This window comes from Phragmites australis, chromosome 1, assembly GCF_958298935.1.
Source record: "Phragmites australis chromosome 1, lpPhrAust1.1, whole genome shotgun sequence".
Lineage (NCBI taxonomy): Eukaryota > Viridiplantae > Streptophyta > Magnoliopsida > Poales > Poaceae > Phragmites > Phragmites australis.
In genome coordinates this window covers 53,784,070-53,805,206 of record NC_084921.1, presented here as the reverse complement: position 1 = coordinate 53,805,206, position 21,137 = coordinate 53,784,070, and the positions used below count along the sequence as shown (strand labels likewise).

The window sequence follows — 21,137 nt, the reverse complement described above, 5'->3', positions numbered from 1 at the left end:
CACAAGATTCACAGTGGACCTCACCACAAACTAACTAGAAGGAATAAAACCTTTCACCTGCCCCGATTGACAACATCAAATGCTTGAAGTTACTCGGGGTTCCCCTCATTCCTCCAGGAGTCACCAATGCAATTGTACCAGGTAGGGTTGTACCAGCACCAGTTGCAGTGCCACCGCCACCTCCACCAATTCTGGGAGCAGAACAGGATGATGAGTTGTATGAAGGTAACTCTGAAGAAGAAGAAGATACATCCGAGCACGAGTTTGTGCGTGACGATGAATCTATGTATAGTCAAGAGTCCGTGATAACATCATTGACCTAGATAGAAATGATGAGAACATGGCTAGGTCATTTGAGAAAATGCAGGATCTTGAACTAGCCAGCCATGATGATATCGATCTCGCCACAAAATGGTTTGCAGATCACCCCTGAAGACAATCCCTCTACCACCAGCAGTAGCAGCATGACACAGAAGCATCGCTAGGACCGCTAGCCAGAGCACAGGGTTTGAACCCCTCTGTTCCTTGGTGGTCAGACCAGGTCGCGTCACAATCAGATCAGGACTGAGGTCCGAACACATCTCAAACATGATTATACAATAGTCAGACCGGCAAGGTCCTTCGGTCAGACTGCGACACTTGAAACTTGAAAAGAACATCCTTTTCTATATAGCGGCCAGACCGGTCGTTCCGGCGGTTAGATCACTACAACTCAAAAACATTAAAAGGCTGTCTTTCTTTGGTTTCTCTCAAGCTAAATTTTTCACTCTATATAAAATGCAAGTTTGAACAATTGTGACACTTTATATGTCTCACATAAACACACATCAATACCTCTTAATAGTACGACACTTATCTTATAAATCCAATTAATTTTCTTCTATAATCTTTTTTATCGGTAAAAGAAAATGTCCTAGACCTGCTGACTCTCTCGATTTGACGTACGCAAATTGTTTTGCTCGTGCTTAGGCTGGTTTGCAGGAGATAGAGCGAGTCCAAACACGTTACGGTAGATAAAGTCTGGATTGTTTCTTGTTCAAACACCCGACGTATCTCCATGCAATTAACTGACGTACAGGCAGGCAGTATCTAGCCCAATAAGCCAGGCAGCCCAGCAGCCCATCGACCATAAAACTGGCACAATGACATGCATCGTGAATTGGTGATCCTGCCGCCCGCCGCTGCCCTGCCAGATCGTGTGATCGCGTTTCTCGAGCGTGTCTTTGCGATCGCGTCGCGCTCGCGCCGCTGTCGGCCGCCCAGATCGCGTCTCTCTCCAACTGCAAAACTGTAAGAAGCAAGCCACGGGCACAGCCACAAGCCCGCACGGGCTTCATCGATAGCCAATTAGCACGTGCACATGGGTGACTGCAAGTGCGCAAGAAGCCAACTAGCCAAAGCCAAGATTGAACAAACCTGAATAGGTAAATAAATCGATCTACTAATCTTATAAAGTATGCTTTGATACCTGGTTAGCTAGGATTGATTATATTAAGGTATTCATTCGTTGCGATGCGAATTGATGATGCCGTGAAAAGATCGTACTGACATAGCTAGCTATGATACACTTTTTTAATACCGTAATAATTAAACTTCTACATGTATGCATGTCACATAATGGATTCTTTTGGGATTAGAAAGAACTGATATAAGCCCTGATGCTGAAATCTTTAGAAGGGATCGAGAACATATTGAGTTGTACATTATTAAAAGTTATAGCATGGCATATCAAACGATAGTGACTATCAAAAGTTATAACACGATATAACAGAGGTGTGTCGTGGTTTAGTTTTTCCTAACGATAGTGACTATTGCTTGCAGATTCTATTGCCGATATATCACGATGGGTATTTTATGTTATTTGCATTCGACGTGGTAGTTAGAACTGTATCGGTATTAGACTCACTGCATGTACCGGATTGGTTTAGAATATATGAACATATAGTGCACTATCTGTTGAAAACTCTCAAAATTTTCAATAAATTAATCTAGTTTTATAAGTAGCAAACCTCTGGATTGACGACATATATGATTGGCGTCGTATAGTACCAATTTGTGTTTCAAAGATAAAAGATTGGTAAATTTTTTAAACATCGGTTCGGTCAACTATCCATGTAGATGTTACAATTTGTTCTTCTACATACTCGACTTCAGTTTTTTCATTATGAACTTCGTGTGCATGTGGAATGGTAAATAAGTACAACCATTGATTTGCACTATGAGTGTTCTCAACAGTATTGTAGTTTATATTAAGCAATTGATCATATAATTATCTACTTTTTTAATAATTACAATAAAATATAATGCACTTATAGGATGTGCACGAACTAATAAAGAAGTTATTGGTTGACCTGCTAAAATACAATGGAATGAATATAAAGACATCTTAAAGGTGTATGATAATTTGTTAAACACATCAAATAGTTCATCGTTCGGAATGGAAGATTAGTTATATTTTTTTCTCATAACTATTGTACCATTTATTTTTCTCCTTTAACTAGGTTTTTCCTCATGACTAGATCTGATCAAATGGGTCGTGCCTATTGGGCCAGCTCGAGGCCCGTCACTATAGGCACGACACGGTGTGATAGGTCGTGCCTGGGACGAGTACGTGGCACGCCGAGTCGGCACGAAGGCACGTGGCGGCACGACTGGCCCAGCATAGCACGACACAACAGTGACCTGACTAAGCACGCAGCGACACGACTGGTCCGACCCAGCATGACACGACAGGCCCCTGCGGCCCGGCTAGGCACGCGACGGCACGACTAGCCCGACCCAGCACGTCATGCCAACAGGTGACATGGCATGTGGCGGCACAGCCGGCTTGGCCTGCACGGCACGTCCGACACGCTAATGGCCCACGCTAGCCATTGAGCGTAGAGCCAGCACGGCCAGAGCATGGGCGGCACACAAAGCATGCGGGGCACGCCTGATTAACGGGTTGAATGGGCTACACCCGACCTGTTTAACTCGTTAACCTGATTTTTTAATTTTGTAGCCGTTTTGTGACTGTTGCGCCTAAAAAAAATCATCATTTTTCATCTATAAATAAAGCACCACCCTGCCATTCCATTCTACACCAGCAACATCATTTTCTCTCTCATTCTTGTCTCAAAGTTCTTGAGAATTTATGAAATTTGGCAAAATTAGTTTGAATTGTTGCAAAAAATCTGAGAAATTTCAACACCATTATCCTGCTATCTTGAAGAAATCTTGGTGATGTTTTTGTATTGTTGTTCTTTCTTGTTTCTTCCAATCTTTATTTGATTATTTGATTATTTATAACTATGAATATTTGAATTATTTTGTAGTGCTATTCGATATTGATCATGGACGCCGATGATCATGATCATGATACGTTCATCGATTATGATCATGGTACGTTAATTTTTTTTAAGGACTCTCAAGGGACTACTGACCCTTTGATAGCAGTGCTGTAGATGAAGAAGGACCCGATGGTGAACCTCCATCTGTCTCACATGCAACAACACCTCTATTGTTAGGCTCTATAAGTGCACACATGTCAGCAAGCACCGACTCTAAAAGATCAAGAGCCACTGCTTCTGAAGTTTGGCAAGACTTCCAAAGAATCTACAAAGAGGAAGACGAGGTAAGTGTCAAGTATGCTAGGTGTTATATTTGTAAACATGAATTATCTGCAAAATCTTCAGGTGGAACGAGACACTTAAAAAGGTACACTGCAACTTGCAAGTGAAAGAGTGGAACAGTCATGAAACAGATAATACTGTAGTACAATCCCAACGGTTCTGTTTGTCATTGGGAGTATGACTCCGCCAATACTTGAAAAGAGCTATGCCACTTTATTGTGAGAGCGAATCTACCATTCAACATTGGTGAGTTTGTTGTATTTGAAGATTACATTAAGGAAGCTCATAATACTAAGTCCACGTATGTTTCTAGACTGACAACTACTAGAGATATGGTAAAATACTACAGTGCATGTCGTAGCAAGCTTAAAGAAATGTTACAAATATGTATATTTTCAGTTACTTTGACCTCAGACATATGGACAGGTAGGGCAAGAGAGAATTATCTTAGCGTGGTTGCTCATTTTGTTAATAATAATTGGAAACTAAAAAAAAGAGAATAATATGTTTCCGGTTAATTGATAATGCGCATAACAGTGAAAATATTGCTGAAAAAAATATCTCAAGTAGTTGAAGACATTGGGCTAACAAATAAAATATTTTCTATCATGTTAGATGATGCCGTCACAAACTCCAGAGCAATGAATATTCTTACACTGTTGTTTAGTACATATGCTAAATCTTTTTTATTATATCAATATCGTACTTATCATATTATCAATCTTATAGTAAATTTTGGTTTGAAGAGGTTGGAGCAATACCTAAATGATTTTCATACAACAATATATTTTATGAATTCCTCTAACCAACGAATTGCAGCATATAAATAATATTGTATTGCAATTGGTGTACGTCTATATAAGTTTGCTTTGGACATTCCGATAAGATAAAACTCTACTTTCTTGATGCTCAAAAATATTCTACTATATAAGAGCATATTTGATGTATTTATTCATACACACTACTATCAATATGGGGTCAAACTTTACTCACATAAGTGTATTGGTATGTTGCCGAAAGGATATTTGAGTTTCTTGATTTTTTTTTTATGATTCAATTGTGAGTTTGTTATGAGTTTATTATCCAACATCTTATTTAGTAGTGCATAATATTGTTAAAATTGCTACTCATTTAAACTCCTATAAAAATGACAATATTCTAAGAGATTTTGTAGTTCCTATAAAATCTAAATTTTTAAAATATTGAAGAGAAATTTCTTTATTGTATACATTTGCCTTTATTTTAGATTTAGAGTAAATATTGCGGTTTTCTATAGTTCTTACAATTCTAGTGATATTCTTGGCCATGATTATTTTACTTATTATACTAATGTTTGTTCTAAGTTATTCGATGTTTATAGTAAATATGAAACAAAGTATTCTGAAGTTTGCCTCGAGATTTGTTAACGATCCTCGTATCTATATTTTCTTCAGAGGTTGTCTTCAGTATTACTGGAAGGATAATCGAAGAGATAAAAATAAGTCTCACAAGTAATATGATAGAAATACTTAACATCGTAAAAGATTGGGAACAAGCTAAGCGCGAATGCAACACACTGCAGAAAACACTGAGCTTGAAGATTCATTTAAAAATTTGTATCTAGATATTGATGAGAACGTGTAATTTTTAATGTTTTGAGCTAAATTGTACTCTCTTTTTTTGCTAGAAAGGTTTTTAATGAGACAATCTATCAATAAAGTTCATTTTTAGAATTAATTACATGTCCATATTATTTCTAATTTCTTTATTATTTTCGAAAGCGACCGTCACTACTCACCTCTCTCTTAGCCTATAAATAGCCGGTAGCCGTCATCCTAATCCCTAAATTTCCAATGATCCTACCGGTCACCTGCCCACCCATATCTCTTTCTCAACAAAACAATTCCATCTTTTTATTCATATATCAAAACGCCGAGAACTCATATACATGATTATTTATGTGGTAATATTTTGAAAATATCTTTAGAGAAATTAACGGAGAATATATAAGATTTTCCAAGTATAATATATGAGTAGTGAAATATGTGCTAGGTTTACAGATGGAATAGGACGCTTGAGGAAACATATTAAATATTGCAAACAAAATTCTGGGATGTCTATTTAAACTATGTAATTTTTGAAGTATATGTTGTACTCTTTTTTCCTTCTTATAGAAATATTTTTAACAAGGCAACTAATCAATAAAACTTATTTTTATCTATTTTCTATTTTTATTTTTCTAATTTTGTAACTATCATTTTTGATTTTTTCTATTTTTGCCCTCCTCCATGCCTGACATGTCGGCCATGCGCTACCGTGCCTCCATACCGTCAGGCCATGCCGTGCCGTGCCGTACCACCGGACCACGCCGTGCTGCCGGACCGACTGAGCCGTCATGCCGCAATCGTGCCCAAGCCGACCTAGGTATGGCACAACATGATGGTTGACAGACCGTGCCGTGAACTCAGGTCGCGATCCAGCTCGTGAAACTTAATGCGACTATCTAACTAGGCTGTAACCAGATCATATCTAGTTGGACCCGTATCGGACCGACCCGACAGCTCACTTGGATAGCATTACTCATGACTTTGGTTTTGTACAAGTAATAGTGACAAGCGGGCCCCACCCTGCGCGCGCAACGGCACACAATAGCAGTAGCGAACCGGCGGGTGCAAACCCCATGTTTCATACGGTGACGCCCGATAGGAGCAGTAATAACTAAAGCGCGGACGGCTGGAACCTGGAGGGTAGAGACTAGAGAGATTGACCGACCAGACGAGACCAGGGAAGGGGAGGGGAGGGCAGATCACGTCATCTCGCGTCGTCATCCAGCTCACGTTCCCCGCGCACCTCGTCGCCGCTGCCGGGTCACAGCCAGGCAGCAGCTGCAGCGAGCAGTAACGTCTCCTCCCCCCACCCCTCTGCAAATTCCTCCCCCCAAATCCCTGATTAAACCCTAGAATTCCCTCCAATGCGTGCTCCCTAGGCGGCGCCCTCGAATTCGGCACACCTGCCCGGCGTACCAAGGTCAGGGATCTCTCTCTCGCCCCCTCCCCCCCTCTCTCCTCTTGCGCTACTTTTGATCTAGCTCGGAGCTCGCTCTGCCGCTGCGTTTCTAAGGTTTTTCGCGGGCTCTGGGATTCTAGGAGTCGCTGGTGGGTTTCACTATTTTTATTGCTTTCATGGTACGAGCGGGCGAGATGATTTTTTTCGGGGGTGCTCATGCTCAAGCATGGAAAATTTCCCCCGATTCGATAGTTGCAGCGCTGGGGATGGTTGGAAACCGGAATTGATTCGGAGTCGCGAAGGGTTGCCATTAGTTTTGAGCGGCGGATTGTTTTTCTCTGGTTTGCTGGTGATGTTGTTTGCGTCAATGTCGTATACATACATACACCTGTGCTGCTGTGCGTTTCCTCGGTGATAACCGTGCCTGCAAGGTTTGGTTGGGCATCGAGGCCCGTCAGGAGTTGCTCGGATTGTGACAGTGCTACAGCCTGCAGCTATCCATGCCGGCAGCCTTTTGCTGCAGCCCCTCCTGATGATGGCCGGTAAGGAGAGGTAGCTCTCATTTACCGCTTGCTTTGTTCTGCATCACATCTGGAGATGCTAGTACGACCTTAGCAAAAAGGTCGGATTTATGTTGCCCCTCTTTTGGAAAGGCCGAGTAAGAGTCTCTGTGTGTGGCAACCAATGCTAGTTTGTTGAGTTAGGAAACAGTTTTAAAGTGGATTCCAGGTGCCTCTCTGTGGATTCTCTCCTTTCCTTTTTAACGGCATATGGTAAACTGTATATCATGTGCAATTGCAATCTTAGGAATGACAAACATGGACTTTAAGTAATATATTTGCCAGTCTATGGTACGGTTTCCAAGTGAAGATATTCATAATATTTTTGATCATGTAGTGTCTCATCAAGTACAAGGGTGTTCTCAGAATTTTTACCTGTCCACCTTTTCCATGCTCGTTGTCTTCCACACATTATTTCAGTACGTAGTACTTTGTGGACTGTGGCTCCCTCGTAACATGTACTTGCTTAATGTTATTTCTGCAGGTTTGCAAGCCAGAGAAATAAAATGAGCGCGGGTTTCAACAAGCAGATCTTGGCTCAGAAACTTGCAAAGCTTAACAGCTCACAACAGAGTATAGAGAGTATCCTTATTGATAGTTTCAAGGCGTGGTCCTGCAAATTTTATCCATCACAATTAACTTAGTGCTTTTTTTCTTCATGTGCTTCAGTGTAACTGTGGCGGTGTGACCTAACTGTTGTTCAGAATGAAGAGGGCGGATTAGACATTTTCTATTTACTCTCAGGACAATACACAAACAGAACCAACTAATAATATTCATCATAACTTCTCAGATGACTTAATTTCAAAATTCATTGGCTTATAAGGTTTGCTAAGTGCATAGTCATGTCTCACAGCTTACATAAAACTATAAAAGGTTAGTGTTGTTAATCTTACCATTCCAGAGAACTGTTGTAATGCAATTTATTCATTCGGTAGATGGCCGTCATTCATCAGTCATCACTATGATCAGTTAATAGCATTATGCTAGTCATTCATTGGCCCTTGCTCCAGTACACGGCTTCCTGATCTGCGTACAAGGACAGCTTACTCTGCTGCTTTTGCTGTGTGATTATTTCCTCCTGTGCTACATTATTTTACTCACTCACATAATATCATGCTTAACAAAAAGAAAAGCTTTGTCACATTGGTGTGTCTTTCATCATCGTTACTGCCGACAAGTTGTTGAAACATGGGACTGCGAGTTTCGCTCAGCTCCTTGTGAGAGGAGGGTATCTTTGTTGTACCTTGCAAATGACATTATGCAGAATAGCAGAAAGGAAGGTAGTGGATATATAACTGAATTCATAAGGGTCATCCCTGCTGCCTTGAATGAAGTCTTCACCAACGGCGATGATTTTGGGCGGAATGTTGTAAAAAGATTGGTATGTAGAATATATTCTTGATATTTATATTCATGGAAGCACCTAATTGCTCATGTTCCTTCAGATTTGTGTTTTAATTTTCATTGCATAACGAATTTGTTCATAACTATTTCATGTTACTTGTGTGTTTACCTTAGGGAACTGGTTGCTAGATTGTTAATTTTAGTATCCTGTGATTAATTGGTGCATGGAACTAATATGCATGCCATAGGCAATCACCATTTGCTAAGCTGAAGTCTAAGTAAACAAGAGGGGTACTATTAGGGACTCTTTCTGGGGGTCCAATCTATAGTTCGAAAGTATCTGGGGCTCATTCATATTAACAAAAGATTAGCTACCTATTCCATAGTTTCTTATCCCTTCTGTTTGTTTCATAAACTCCCGGATCACATATCAAAGTTTCCATATATAGTATTTCCATGTTTGTTTGCTTTGCTATTATATAACATTGTACTAGGGAGGACAGATCAAACAATAAGAAAATGTTCTGGTTCCTCTCTTGTTTATTCACTTGCGAAATTAGCCACAAGAGATCAAGATCGCTTGTGGACGACCGGTTGGATTGCCAAGTGGTTAGCCACCCTTGCAAGTTGCAACTTGTGTTTGTCATCCAACACTTTGATTGACAACATCTTGGTATAAACTATCATGTTCCATGGTTTCGATCTTGTAGCCTCCCTTGCCGAAAAGATGGAAGACCTTATCAAAGCCAATTGCAAGATAAGTTTACTCCTCGTGGCTCACAATGACATAGGGATACATATAAAAAAAATCTTACTTTGTTGATAATCTACCTCGCCCCCGATGGCCTGAGCGAAGAAGATGAGTCATCATCCATAAGGAGCCCCACCACCTTCGGAAGAGTACCAGAGATGAACCAAAGGTGAAACACAAGAAGACCTTCGAAAATTTGCCGAAGGTGGCTCGAAGACGTTGCCTGAGAAGACCTTCGGAGCCTCGGAGGTGCGTTGAAGGTAACCCAAAGGCATAGCTTGAGAAGGCTTGGGGTGACATTGAATGCGATCCAAAGGCTGAAGCACCGAAGGATGGCGGGAAACCTCTGTAGTGAACGACCTTACCAAAGCCCCCACGTGTGCCGAAGGCAACCCAAGAGGAGAATCCCAAGAGCAGAAAGCTTTCGGCCTTGCTCGTGGGACCCATCCAAAGCATTCCTAGGTTCCCTCCAATTACGTCGAGAATCACAGAGATGGGCCCAAGACATTGACCGAATAAAGTCAACCAAGTATGAGCCTTCGGCCTTGCTCGTGGGACCCACTCGAAGCATTCCTGGGTTCCCTCCAATTACGTCGAGAATTACAGAGATGGGGCCCAAGACATTGACCGGATGAAGTCAACCAAGTGTGGGGGTAGGTAGCCTGCATGGGTTACAATGTTTGCCGACGCCCCTAGTCTAGGGCCGCTCACAAGTAGGGGCACAACTGTAATATCTGGGTGGCAAGTTACTACTTCGACACTCATCGCACCCCTTTTCTAGGGGCATTTGTGTAATCTGCTAGGGGAGGTATGAGTATAAATACCTATCCATAGGCCCATGTACGAGATTGATACTCATATTGAATACATTCCATTTTCTCCACCCTCACTCTCCCCAAACTCTACACATTTTGGTCGTACTCAGAGGTCAACACTCACTGTATGGTCTCGTAGCCACAACATATTCCAATAGCTACTTAAGGCAAGTAGAGGCTCACGTAATGGTGTTGGGCGTTGTTCCATAGACACCGACTGTCAAGGACATCACTAATTTTATTTGGTAGTAGCACTTGATCACGCTATCTCTACCCACTTGTTGGTAAAGAAGGTCAATTGAGATGGCTCATCGAGATTCTTTCACACACAACACACCTTTGAAGAAGAGCTTTGGCATGCTTAAATACCACAGGACCCTGGCGTTGCTCATAAGTGGTATGATGAAGCCATGTCATGAGGGAGGCTCGACATACCACTTCTTCAAGGGAGTATCGCCAAATGCAATTTGGACACCGGTGCACATTCACACCTTGGGCAAATTAATGCACCTTGATATGAAGGTTTTGAGTACACAAAACACTTCGCGCTTTGATCTTCCATTTTTGGTTTATCTTGACCCAGTAGCAAGTAATTTATGGGTTGTTTGGATTGCTATTGGATGTCAAGATGTGATACCTAGCCTTTCTTCAAACGTCCAACATCTTGGTGCTAGTGATGCTTGTATTGCGTCTTGAAGGGTCGCAAACATCTACGCTACTCAAAAGCAAGCTTTGTTGTCTATTGCGTGTGCTTTTCGCCGCCTATTGCCGACTAAGATTGCCCGATCAGTTACAAGGTTGTTTGTTTTTATTGTGACCTTACCTTTGTATGCGGGCATAGGTGCAAGCACTTAATCAGGTTGATGGTGATGGATGACCATGATGGTGTTCTAGGACTAGTAACAAACTTCCCCTATGGATTCAATATTGTTGATCTGTTGGAAAGAAGACTTGATTTCCTTTCCAAATATTAATATTGTTGACCTTGAAATCCTCTGTACATGTGCACACAACTTCATGAACATGACAATCAGAGTAGCGTTGTATATCCTCATCATTCTCCCTTTCTTCACAACATGTCGTCCTCGACTCGTGCTGGTGGTTGAAGCTTTGGGTCGATGGCGGAGTTGATGACGACACTGAAGAACTCATAATTGTGACTAACCGTGCTGCCATCCCAACATGGATATGCGCACACACAAAAAAATACAGACTCAACGAGATAACTCATAACTACAAACTTGATTTACAATAGAGAGATAACTCCATCTAATGTGAATCAACACCAATAATCGATAGAACCTGATGGGAATCATCCAACCCTAGGCCTAAACCATTAGTGTATGACCAACATCAATCTGAAATTGAAATCCAAATGCAGACCAAGTTTGCAAGATCCTACCAAGTCAACCTAGCAATCTGAAACCATATGATATGGGAGGAACCGTATGATGCGGAAGGGACGACAAATCTTCTCGATGTAGGATCACCGAAGATAAACAAGGACAAATCATAGATGTTCACCCGCTGCCATTGCAGGGACTTGCACCTCTATGGATTCATCAAATCTCACTCTCAAAGATAACTACCGAACCCTCAATTCCTAGTGGAAAAGGAAGCACGATCTTGATTGGAACACCCTATTCCCCTCTATGTTGGCTACGCCTAATCATAGGAAGAACGAGCATGAGACCCTCATCATGCGAGTAGCTTGTAGCTAAAATATATTCATAATTTCAAGTTTGAGTTACATGGACGCGTACCTCCAACTTATACAGACTCCTAATACACCTAAAATAGGAAACAAACTCATTACACGACTTAGACTCGAATAATTAAAGACTAAACTTCTGTCGTTGGTTTCTCTTTGATATTGCAGTGCAACCGAAAGGTGGGACTAAATCCATTGTGTGGGCCATCAAATAAGCTTTCCAACGGGTACTCACACGTTCGAATCGGACTTCGTACGTGAGAGATATGGACTTTTTAATCCAGGTTTGCTTGTTGTGACGAGATCAATCCGAATTGAATTCAAACTTTCCTAATATTCAAACTCCGTGTTAGGAACAACTTGAATCCGTGTCAATCACGAAAAGTAAGTCTGCTAAATATTTAGAAGTCCGTAGAACAGCTAGATATCTTCAAATAATGCCTTGTAAGCCTTGGACTTTCCACGTTTAGCAATCCCGGCGCGTTGCCATGACAGCCTGCGCAACATCCAATGAAACCGCCATAACTCTTGGTAGGAACCTCCAAATCTTGTACAGTTTGATATGTTGGAAAGAAGACTTGATTTCCTTTCTAAATATCAATATTGTTGGCCTTGAATCCTCTGTACACGTGCGCACAACTTCATGAACATGACGGATAGATTAGCGTTGTATATCCTCATCAGATGAACCTGCACACTTTGACCCATAGGTATTGAAGCTGGACCAAACTTTGAACCGGACAAGCTGCGGTTCACGGTTTGCTTGGTTCAACCGGTTGGACTACCATCTCAAAACGGATTAAAGATATTAAGTTTCATATAAAACTCAGCAAAGAAGCATGTGGTGCAATGGTAGGGAGTCATGCCTCCAAGGGTGCGGTCGTGTTTGGACTTCGAACCCCAAGACCAACCATTTTTTATTCCAACTACGTATTGCACTTAGCGCCTCCATGCCCACATGCAAGGTACAACTTCCAATGGTTGGGTTTTTCCATAAGGTTTTCAACAAAATCAGGCGATCCAATCGGTTTCACTAGTTTTAATGCGGTTCAATAGCATAGGCGGTCTACTGGCGGTGGCTTTGGTTCCGGATTTTTCCGGTCAAACCGTCAACCCAGTCCAATCTTAATAGCTATGCTTTGACCAAGAGTAGCATCGGCAATCATCTTATGGTACCAATCTATGGTCACATATGTCTTGCTTTTGTGGATTCTGATTCCACAAATGACTTTGGCAGCATGGACATCATAATCAAGGCAATAATTCTTATGTAGCTGTAACTTCGTTTTGACGACCGTGGCGAATAATGATGGTATGACCATCTTCGGTATGGGCACTATTTGCATCAGTTGTGGAAGGACTAAGGAGACTTCTTTCCCGGTTCCTTCGCTATCTCCATCTCTAATATGTACTAGGTCTTGAGTGGATTTGGGCCCTCATATCTATTCTTTCGGAGTTGAATAACTGTTTTTTTTTTGTTGAAGAACTACAGGTTTAGTTGGCAAACAGATTCGCCTCAACTCACTCCGTAGCAACTCATGTTTTCTCTTGTTCTAGTCAGGACGAGATGAAAATTTGTTCGCATTGGTATCTATCAGTATCTATATTTTTACTAGCTTTCAACAGTGTCATCTATATCTTTTTAAGCTTTCAAAATGTATGTACAACATGACCGTTTAGTACTTGTTCTTCACTGCATCTCCATTTGAAACATAAACTAATATCTGTTGACTTTTTCGAGTGTTGCAATCCTAAATAAATGATTGAATAGTTAATTTTCCATGTTACTAGGTCTTCTATATTATCCATCCATCTCTCATATCACAATCCCTTGAGAATTTTGTTTCCTTGCACTTAAACATGATCACCCCCTTGAAAATCCAACTCTTTTACATACATGCCAGCACCTACTTAAATAAGTTTCTTTTTACACTTTCCGGCGATATCTATTTTTATCTTTGGTGAGAGCCGGTTTTATGGCTGTCCGATAACCCTTCGGCCTTCCCAAATCATACTCGTTTTCTCTCCCTTAGTTCGCCCCATCCAACAAGTTCTCCAAATTCAACCCCGCAATGGGTTGATCCCTTGTCTCCAATGACCGTAGATCTATTCTTGGTCCCCTTGGAGCGAAATCTATTCCCCCCCCCCCTCTTATAAGGCATCTAAAAGAAATTGAAACTCTATGACTACATTTTAGTTGTAAAAAAAATTCATATTCTTGCATACTCATCAAAGTTGTAGGAACTTTCATCTCACATCGAGCAACTTTCTATTTATGAAGCACACAACTTTCTGTATGTAAATTCCAAATAAATTCGAGAAAATGTGGATCCGTTTTGAAGTCTTATAAATTTCCACATCTGTTTCATAATGTGTGCAGAGAAAAACATCAACAAGCAATTCACATGAGGAGAAACTGCAATCACGTACAGGAAAAAAGGGATGTGCCTTTGTAGTGGAGGGTATCGCATTACATACTTCCATGGGCTCTTATCTAGGATCCCCACCCTCTTTTGGCAATAGTTGCTTCGGGGAAATGGAACGAGGAATAGGAACAATCGATCATTGTCGGACAGGTGAATCACGTGAACAAATGCGTCCTTAGGAAAACCAAAACTGCAGGAATCCGTAAAATGGGATTCATTTTCCTTTTCATATGCTTGGTGATGTTTTTGGGTGTTGACCTTCTTGGTGATGTTTTTGGGTGTTGACTTCCAAGCACAAGCTTGAGTCGACATTTAAGCTTGAACGTGGTTCTAGTTGAGCATTTTTTTTGTCGAACACGCACGAGAGCTACGTATCTTTGTATTAAGAAGAAAAGAGTTCGAATACAAGTACCTCCCTAAGAGGGAAAGGCATGAAGAAACAACAAAAACCCACCCTCAAGCAAAAACATGGCACTCGCCACTAAAAAGTTAAACTTGACCCGACCAAAACAACCAGTTAAGCAGGCCACAGAGCACTCAGACCCGATGTCCTAACCATACACCACAGATTGGCTTCATCTGAAACCTTTTGTAAAGCAACCTCAATCCGTGGCGTTGCTCCACTAAAAACGCAGTCATTCTGGAGTTTCCACAAGCACCAAGCGCCCAACATGATTAGAGAATTCAACCCCTTCTAGTAAGAATTGTCTACTTTACCTGACACCTCCCTCCACCAATCAGCAAAAACAATATTGTGCTGGGTTGGTGCAAGCTCCTACAGGCCAACACGATGAAGGAGATGGAACCAAAACTCGCCGGCGAAAACACAGTTTGTTAGGATATGCTATATCGTTTCATCTGCTTGGTCACACAAAGGACATGATTTCGTATGGGGAAGGTTTCGACGCTGAAGTCGATCTGATGTCCAACATCTATTCCGGGTGGCCAACTAGAGAAAGAACTTGCAACGTGGTGGATCGAGTAAAAAGCATTTTATAAGCAGACTTGGTGGAGAATTGTCTGGAGGCAGAATGAATCTAAAAGTATTGATCTTGCTCCTGAGGTAGTAACACCACATCATCAAGTAATTCCCACAGGTGTATAAACTCGATGAGGACGGGCACCAAAAGCCCCCCTGAGCGTCCCGGACCCAACCCAACATCGGTCCTCAAGGGCTTCATCAACCGTTCTCCGCCTGAGAGCACGCTTTGGAATTGTAGCGATCAAGGATGGAGCAAGCTCCACAATAGAACGCCCATGTAGCCACCTATCCGACCAGAAAAGATTTGAGACCATTACCAATTTGTGTGGTAACCGAGATTGCAAAAAATGTTGCTGAGTTGCTATGGACAGGTAGCTGCAATCCTTGCTAAGGCGGATCAAGTTGGGTTTTCTGAAGCCAAAGCCACCTCATTCGCAGAGCCCAACCAAGTATTTTCAAGTTGTGAATTTCTAACCCACCAAGCTCCAACAGCCTGCAAATTTTGTCCCAAGGGACAAGGCAATGGCCGCCATTGACCTCCTTGCGGCCCTTCCAGAGAAATGCTTGACGTTTTTTATCAATGGCTTTCAGAGCCCATTTAGGGAGATCCATAGCAATTAGTTAGTATATAGGAATTGAAGTCAAAACCGCCTGCACAAGAGTTGCTCGACCAGGCCTCGTCAAAAGCGATGCTTTCCACCCTGGTAGTTTGTCCGCCACTTTATCAATCAGCGGCAACACATCAGCCTTCGTAATGTAATCGAGAGAGGCAAGCCTAGATATTTGCAAGGAAAGTTGGCAATGTCACACTGCAGAGCCGCTTGAGAGACCTCCAAATCATTGCCGCTGCATTGAATAGGAGAGATTGAACACTTCTGCAGGTTTTGTTTTTAACCCCAAAGCTTCCGCAAAAAGAGTGAGAATATCCATGATCAATTTCAGCTCACCGGGACTTGGCCGAATGAAAAGAATGACATCGTCAGCATAGAGAGATACTCGATGACCCAATCCCCTAGTAGTCAGCGGCTGCAGCAGGCCCTCTTCATTGGCTTTGGCAATTAAGGCATTTAGAACATCCATGATGAGAATAAAGAGCATAGGAGACAGTGGATCACCTTTGGCGATGCCCACGCGATGCACAATCTCATCTCCTGGCTTGCCATTTAGGAGAACCCTGGTGGTCGCAGAAGATAGCAAATTGCACACTAAATTGCGCCACTACTGGCCAAAGCCCAGATGAGAGAGGACTTCCAATAGGAAAGACCAAGAAACGGAGTCAAATGCTTTAGAAATATCAAGTTTCAACAGCATGCACGGATCTTTTTGGCGGTGGAGCATCTTCGCCATCTGCTGTACCAAAACAAAGTTGTCATGAATAGAACGGCCTCGCACAAACGCGCTCTGATTAGAGGATATCAAGGAAGGCAGCCATGGGGATAACCGATTAGCCGTAAGTTTGGTCACAAGCTTTGCAAAGCTGTGAATTAAACTAATAGGCCGAAAATCCTTGGCCAAAATAGCATCCACCTTCTTTGGTATGAGAGTCTAGTTGAGCATGAACTGGCTGGGTTTGTTAATAACCCTTGCAAGTAACAAATAACTTTATTTCAATAAAGCCTAATGATTATAAGAAAAACTCAAAAAAAATACGAAGCTATGGGTTTATCCCATATGTAAAAGTACCATATCCACTGCTGTCCGTAGCAATCCCACCTAGGGAAGCATGCAGGGGCGCGCTTTGTTGTGAGTTACACAAGGCGATGTATATGGAGACCCATTGACAATTTGCTTCAACATTGCAGTTTTACATAATCTTGGCTGCCTTTATTAGTGCCCATCTACTTTCTCCATTCCTTTGTGTTGTGCCTGCCCTGGTGAAGCCTTGTGGTGCAAAAACAAGAGAGTGATAGTGTACTCATGTAAATTTGATCTCATGGTTTTTCTCTGAACATTGCAGGTTGACATATGGGAAGATCGTAGAATATTTGATATTCAAGGACAAAGTCTTAAGGATGACTTTTTTAGAAGGTTAAAGGACCTCAGAAACAAATTGGTAAGTGACTTGATTTGATTTATTTCTATTTTCATGACCCTCGATTGAGGTTCATACCATCATTCATCTGTGTTGGTGGTACTGCGGTGTACAATTTTTTACAGTCTCACACATACAGAAAAAACCTGGTGGAGAGTTGCTGGAGAAGGTTGTCTCTAGCTACAAGCATGTGCTGAATGCTCCTATAGACGAGGACTATCTGATGCAAAAATGCCAAGCTGCTCTTAGCATTTTTGACAATCTCAACGAAGCATATGGAAATAACTCTTATTTAGGTAAGATATATATTCACAAAGACATTGTCACACATCCTGTTTAGTATTTAGTAGTTAATATATAGCTCATAGTATGCAGATAGTAGTGATTATCTGAAGTTTCAGTTTTATTTTGGTGGTCTGCAAGTACTACCTCTATGAGCTTTTGTGGTGCTCTGCAACTTCATCCAGCCATACTCGTTTGTGTTAATCTGAGCATAGGTATGTCGTAGCTAGGTTGAATTAGCTAATGAGCAAACCACTTACATCACACTTGGGTTACAACTGACAAACCTTTGAGCCCAGATGATTTGTTCAATGAGATGTATCCTATGTTTGAAACCCTCATCCCTATCTCAAGCGAGAGATGGTGCAGTGACTAGACTTATTGTGTTTTACCCTCTTTCAACATCTCATCTTTCGTCAGTGTCAATGGGACTTCCCCAGTAGTATCTTGAACTTGACTTCTCTGGCAGTGGAGGTAGCAATTGGATTTCTCCATCAGCGGTGACTGGTGAGTTTCTTTAGCCTTGACTAGATCTGGCGGCTGGTGGAGGCATCACAGCCTTTCCTTTCAAATGAGAGAAAAAGAGAGCTATGCTATTGACCAACCCTTTCATACTTACTGTGAATCTATAGGCCTGTCACTAGCAGCTTCAAGCTCAGCTTCGTGACTGCAATGGATGCAAACCTTGGCTTTGGAGGGCAACACACTAGAATCTGGAGCAGAGAAATTGAATATCTTGTGCAAATTAGTGTGCTATGGATAATATATTCATAGTTGGGCTATGGGCCTTTTAGTAGAAGTCAGTCAACCCATTCAGAAGGCCTGGCACAACCCAACCAGTCGATTAGCTCCCCCTTTCCAACTAAAACCAGCCCAACCTTCATAGATCCAGTTGTATACAAAGCTGCAGTTTAATTATAAGCTAGCTTTGATTGTCTTCTCTCTGCTGTAGCTTAAGTGTCTTCTCTTGCATATTGGCAGGTAGCAGGAATGAATCTGGCTTTGTGGAGGAGCTGCAGGAACAACGTAACATTCTCAGAAACTCCATTGAACAACTCAAAACGTCAGAATCACTCAGGGCCACTCTGATTTATCATTTGAAGGAGGCACTGAATGAGCAGGTGTGTAAAGCAAATGGTTGCGTAAGGTCTATTTTATTTGGTTGAGCAAGTGTTTGTTAAATGGATCTTTCGGTGGTTATAATGTTTCATTTGTTTTCAGGAGCTGAAAGCGGAACAAGTCAGAAGCCAGCTTCAGGTATTTTACTACGCTCAGCATTGACTTTTTTTTTTCTAATAAAATTTGGCTGAGTTTCTAACCACAATACACGTTATGAAGAAAACAATTTTTAAATGAAGCGATATCACTTTATCTCAAGGAATCGAACTTTTGTATCATAGAAATACTTAAATGCATGTCTTCATCCTCATGTGCTTGTGTACTAATATGTCTCGGGGCCATCTATTGGGATGAATGAGACTGTAGAGTCCCTATAATAAAATGGAATTTTTTGTAAACCTTTTAGAGGCAGGAAAAGAAATGTTTCCTATATTACTAATGTTTTTCCATTATGAATCAGGCAGCTCAATCCCAATACAAGAAAGCCAATGATCTCTGCCAAGAGCTTGGAATTGATGTGGAAAGGCATCAGCCATCTAATCAAGGGCTTAAGAAGTCCAGTCTCTCTGAAATGCCTGTCACGGGTGCCACACATTCAGCTAACGCTGGTTCTCTTCAGAAGGGACAATCAAGTGCAGTGATGTATTCACAGGTGGGAGATGGTGATGAGCGCAGTGCCACAGCTGCTAATGTTGTGACAAAGTTTGCTGCAGGTGCTGCTTCAGAAGATATCCTCAGTGGTGTTTTATCTTCACGAGCCAATGGGGGCAGCATTTCACAGAAAATCGAAGAGTACTCTTCTGTTAATAAGAGGCAGAAGCTAGAGGGTGACACATATATCTCTCAGCCTCAATCACAGCCACCACCACCACCACCCCCATTCCCACATCCTGATACATTTCAACCACCACCGCCACCTGAGTATCCTCCATCTCCAGAGCCTAGCCCACTGCCACCGCCAACTTCAACGCCACCCCAAATAATCCCACCACCACCGCCAACTTCAATGCCACCCCAAATAATCTCAACTGTACCACCTATAGCAGGTGCATTTGTACCCTTTCCTGTTGGGCCTCCTGGTCCAATGACTGGAATGACATTTGGCACTTTTCCATCATACACTCCTATGGTTAACTTTACCATGACCAACATGCCACCGGTTTTTCCCGGTGCTCCAAACCCACCTCCAGCTTTTCAGGGATTAGGGGGAACGTTCTATGGCCCTCCTCCATACCCCACAGCACCCCCACCAACAGACAGGAAATAGTAGTCCCTTACCTGCAGATCAGTAGCGCCAGCCAGCCCATGGGATTGTACGACATGGAGCTTTACATTGGTAAGTCTCATAGACTTTGTTTTACTGAAGAATATGATTGTGGTGATGCCTCACCAGGGGTGTTGTGGAGCCGAGAAGATTGTTGTAGTGTTGTACATTTAGTCAGTAAGCTAGATTTAGCGTGCAACAGTTGATTTACCGTTCTAATTGTTCTGGTCTTGGTTGTGGAGTAGAACCAGTAGATTTCAACTGCTAGAGAGAATATGGAATTCTGACAGCTGAGCGCAAATTGCTTCAACAGTTAAATTGACCGTTCTAGTTGTTCTGGTCCTGGTAATAGAGTAAAAACTGTAGAATTCTTTGACAGCTAGAGAGAATATGGAACTCGACTGCCCATGGCAAATGTCGTAGCATGACATGTTTGTAACTTATTATTAGCTGTGTTATTTATTTGATAGATCATCCAAGAATACATAGTTGTTGTGATGTTTTGAGCGGGTAATTCTGTTGCTTGGTGTAAGATGCAACTTTAGTGGCTGCTGATGCTTGAATCTTTTGCTGTGTTTTTAGTTTCCTTTTTCCTCTCTGCTATGCTAGTGCCAATATTTTTTGTGCCTATTGGTCGTATGTATCCCAAATAATTATGCATGTCACGCTTCCATGCAGAATAAGATTACCACATTCTGGTGATACAACATTGTTTTTCGCCTACTGCACTGAGGTAGGGATGTATCAGTTGCAATTAGGTACTCCATTGTTTTGTGCAGATTCCAGAGGTTGGTTGTTAGACTTTAGGCATTTGTGCACTTGCCTGCCTTTGATAATTAATATTGACTACAAAAGCAACATCCAATTTCAACCTGGCGGCCTCTGCCTCATTTCAAGCGAAGCATAGGAACAATAATGCATTGCTTTAAGGAATCTTTGTGGAGCCCCACACACTGTGAGAGTGCTCCATGTCTGACTAGTCCGAAAATGTATAACTTATCTATGCAGGCAGACAGTTTGGTGTCATGGCTTAAATCATAATGCAAACCTATTGTTTCTGCAATTTCTTCTAAAAATTGTGTGCAATTTCTTTTTATGCCCATCTATGAGCGACGCAAATCACTTGTTTGAGCATCACTAAGAGCCTCTTTATTTAGCTCTCTATAGTCAAATTTAGAGATTTATAGGTCAAAATCATTTTTCAACAAACTTTGTATCTGTCTCACTATTTTTACCTACTTTTGAGATGGGA

General features: G+C 41.8%; 1 protein-coding gene across 3 annotated transcripts; it reads left to right on the top strand.

The window, feature by feature from the left end:
* Nucleotides 1-6,332: 6,332 nt before the first annotated feature.
* On the top strand, nt 6,333-20,882 carry LOC133927680 (formin-like protein 3). Of its 3 annotated transcripts, XR_009911351.1 has the most exons (9): nt 6,333-6,617; nt 7,641-7,738; nt 8,293-8,540; nt 17,146-17,241; nt 17,360-17,516; nt 18,484-18,623; nt 18,724-18,759; nt 19,082-19,957; nt 20,665-20,882. XR_009911351.1 is itself a non-coding variant. In XM_062374114.1 (8 exons), exons 2-8 carry the CDS (start codon nt 7,663-7,665, stop codon nt 19,886-19,888), a joined length of 1,560 nt encoding a protein of 519 aa, XP_062230098.1. In that variant the 5' UTR covers nt 6,333-6,617; nt 7,641-7,662; the 3' UTR covers nt 19,889-20,384. The 3 variants fall into 3 exon arrangements, 2 of the variants coding, with proteins under 2 accessions (XP_062230098.1, XP_062230103.1); XM_062374114.1 differs by lacking the exon at nt 20,665-20,882 and having other exon boundaries at nt 19,082-20,384; XM_062374119.1 differs by lacking the exon at nt 20,665-20,882 and adding an exon at nt 11,949-12,064 and having other exon boundaries at nt 6,334-6,617; nt 7,641-8,540; nt 19,082-20,384.
* The last annotated feature ends 255 nt before the right edge of the window (nt 20,883-21,137 follow it).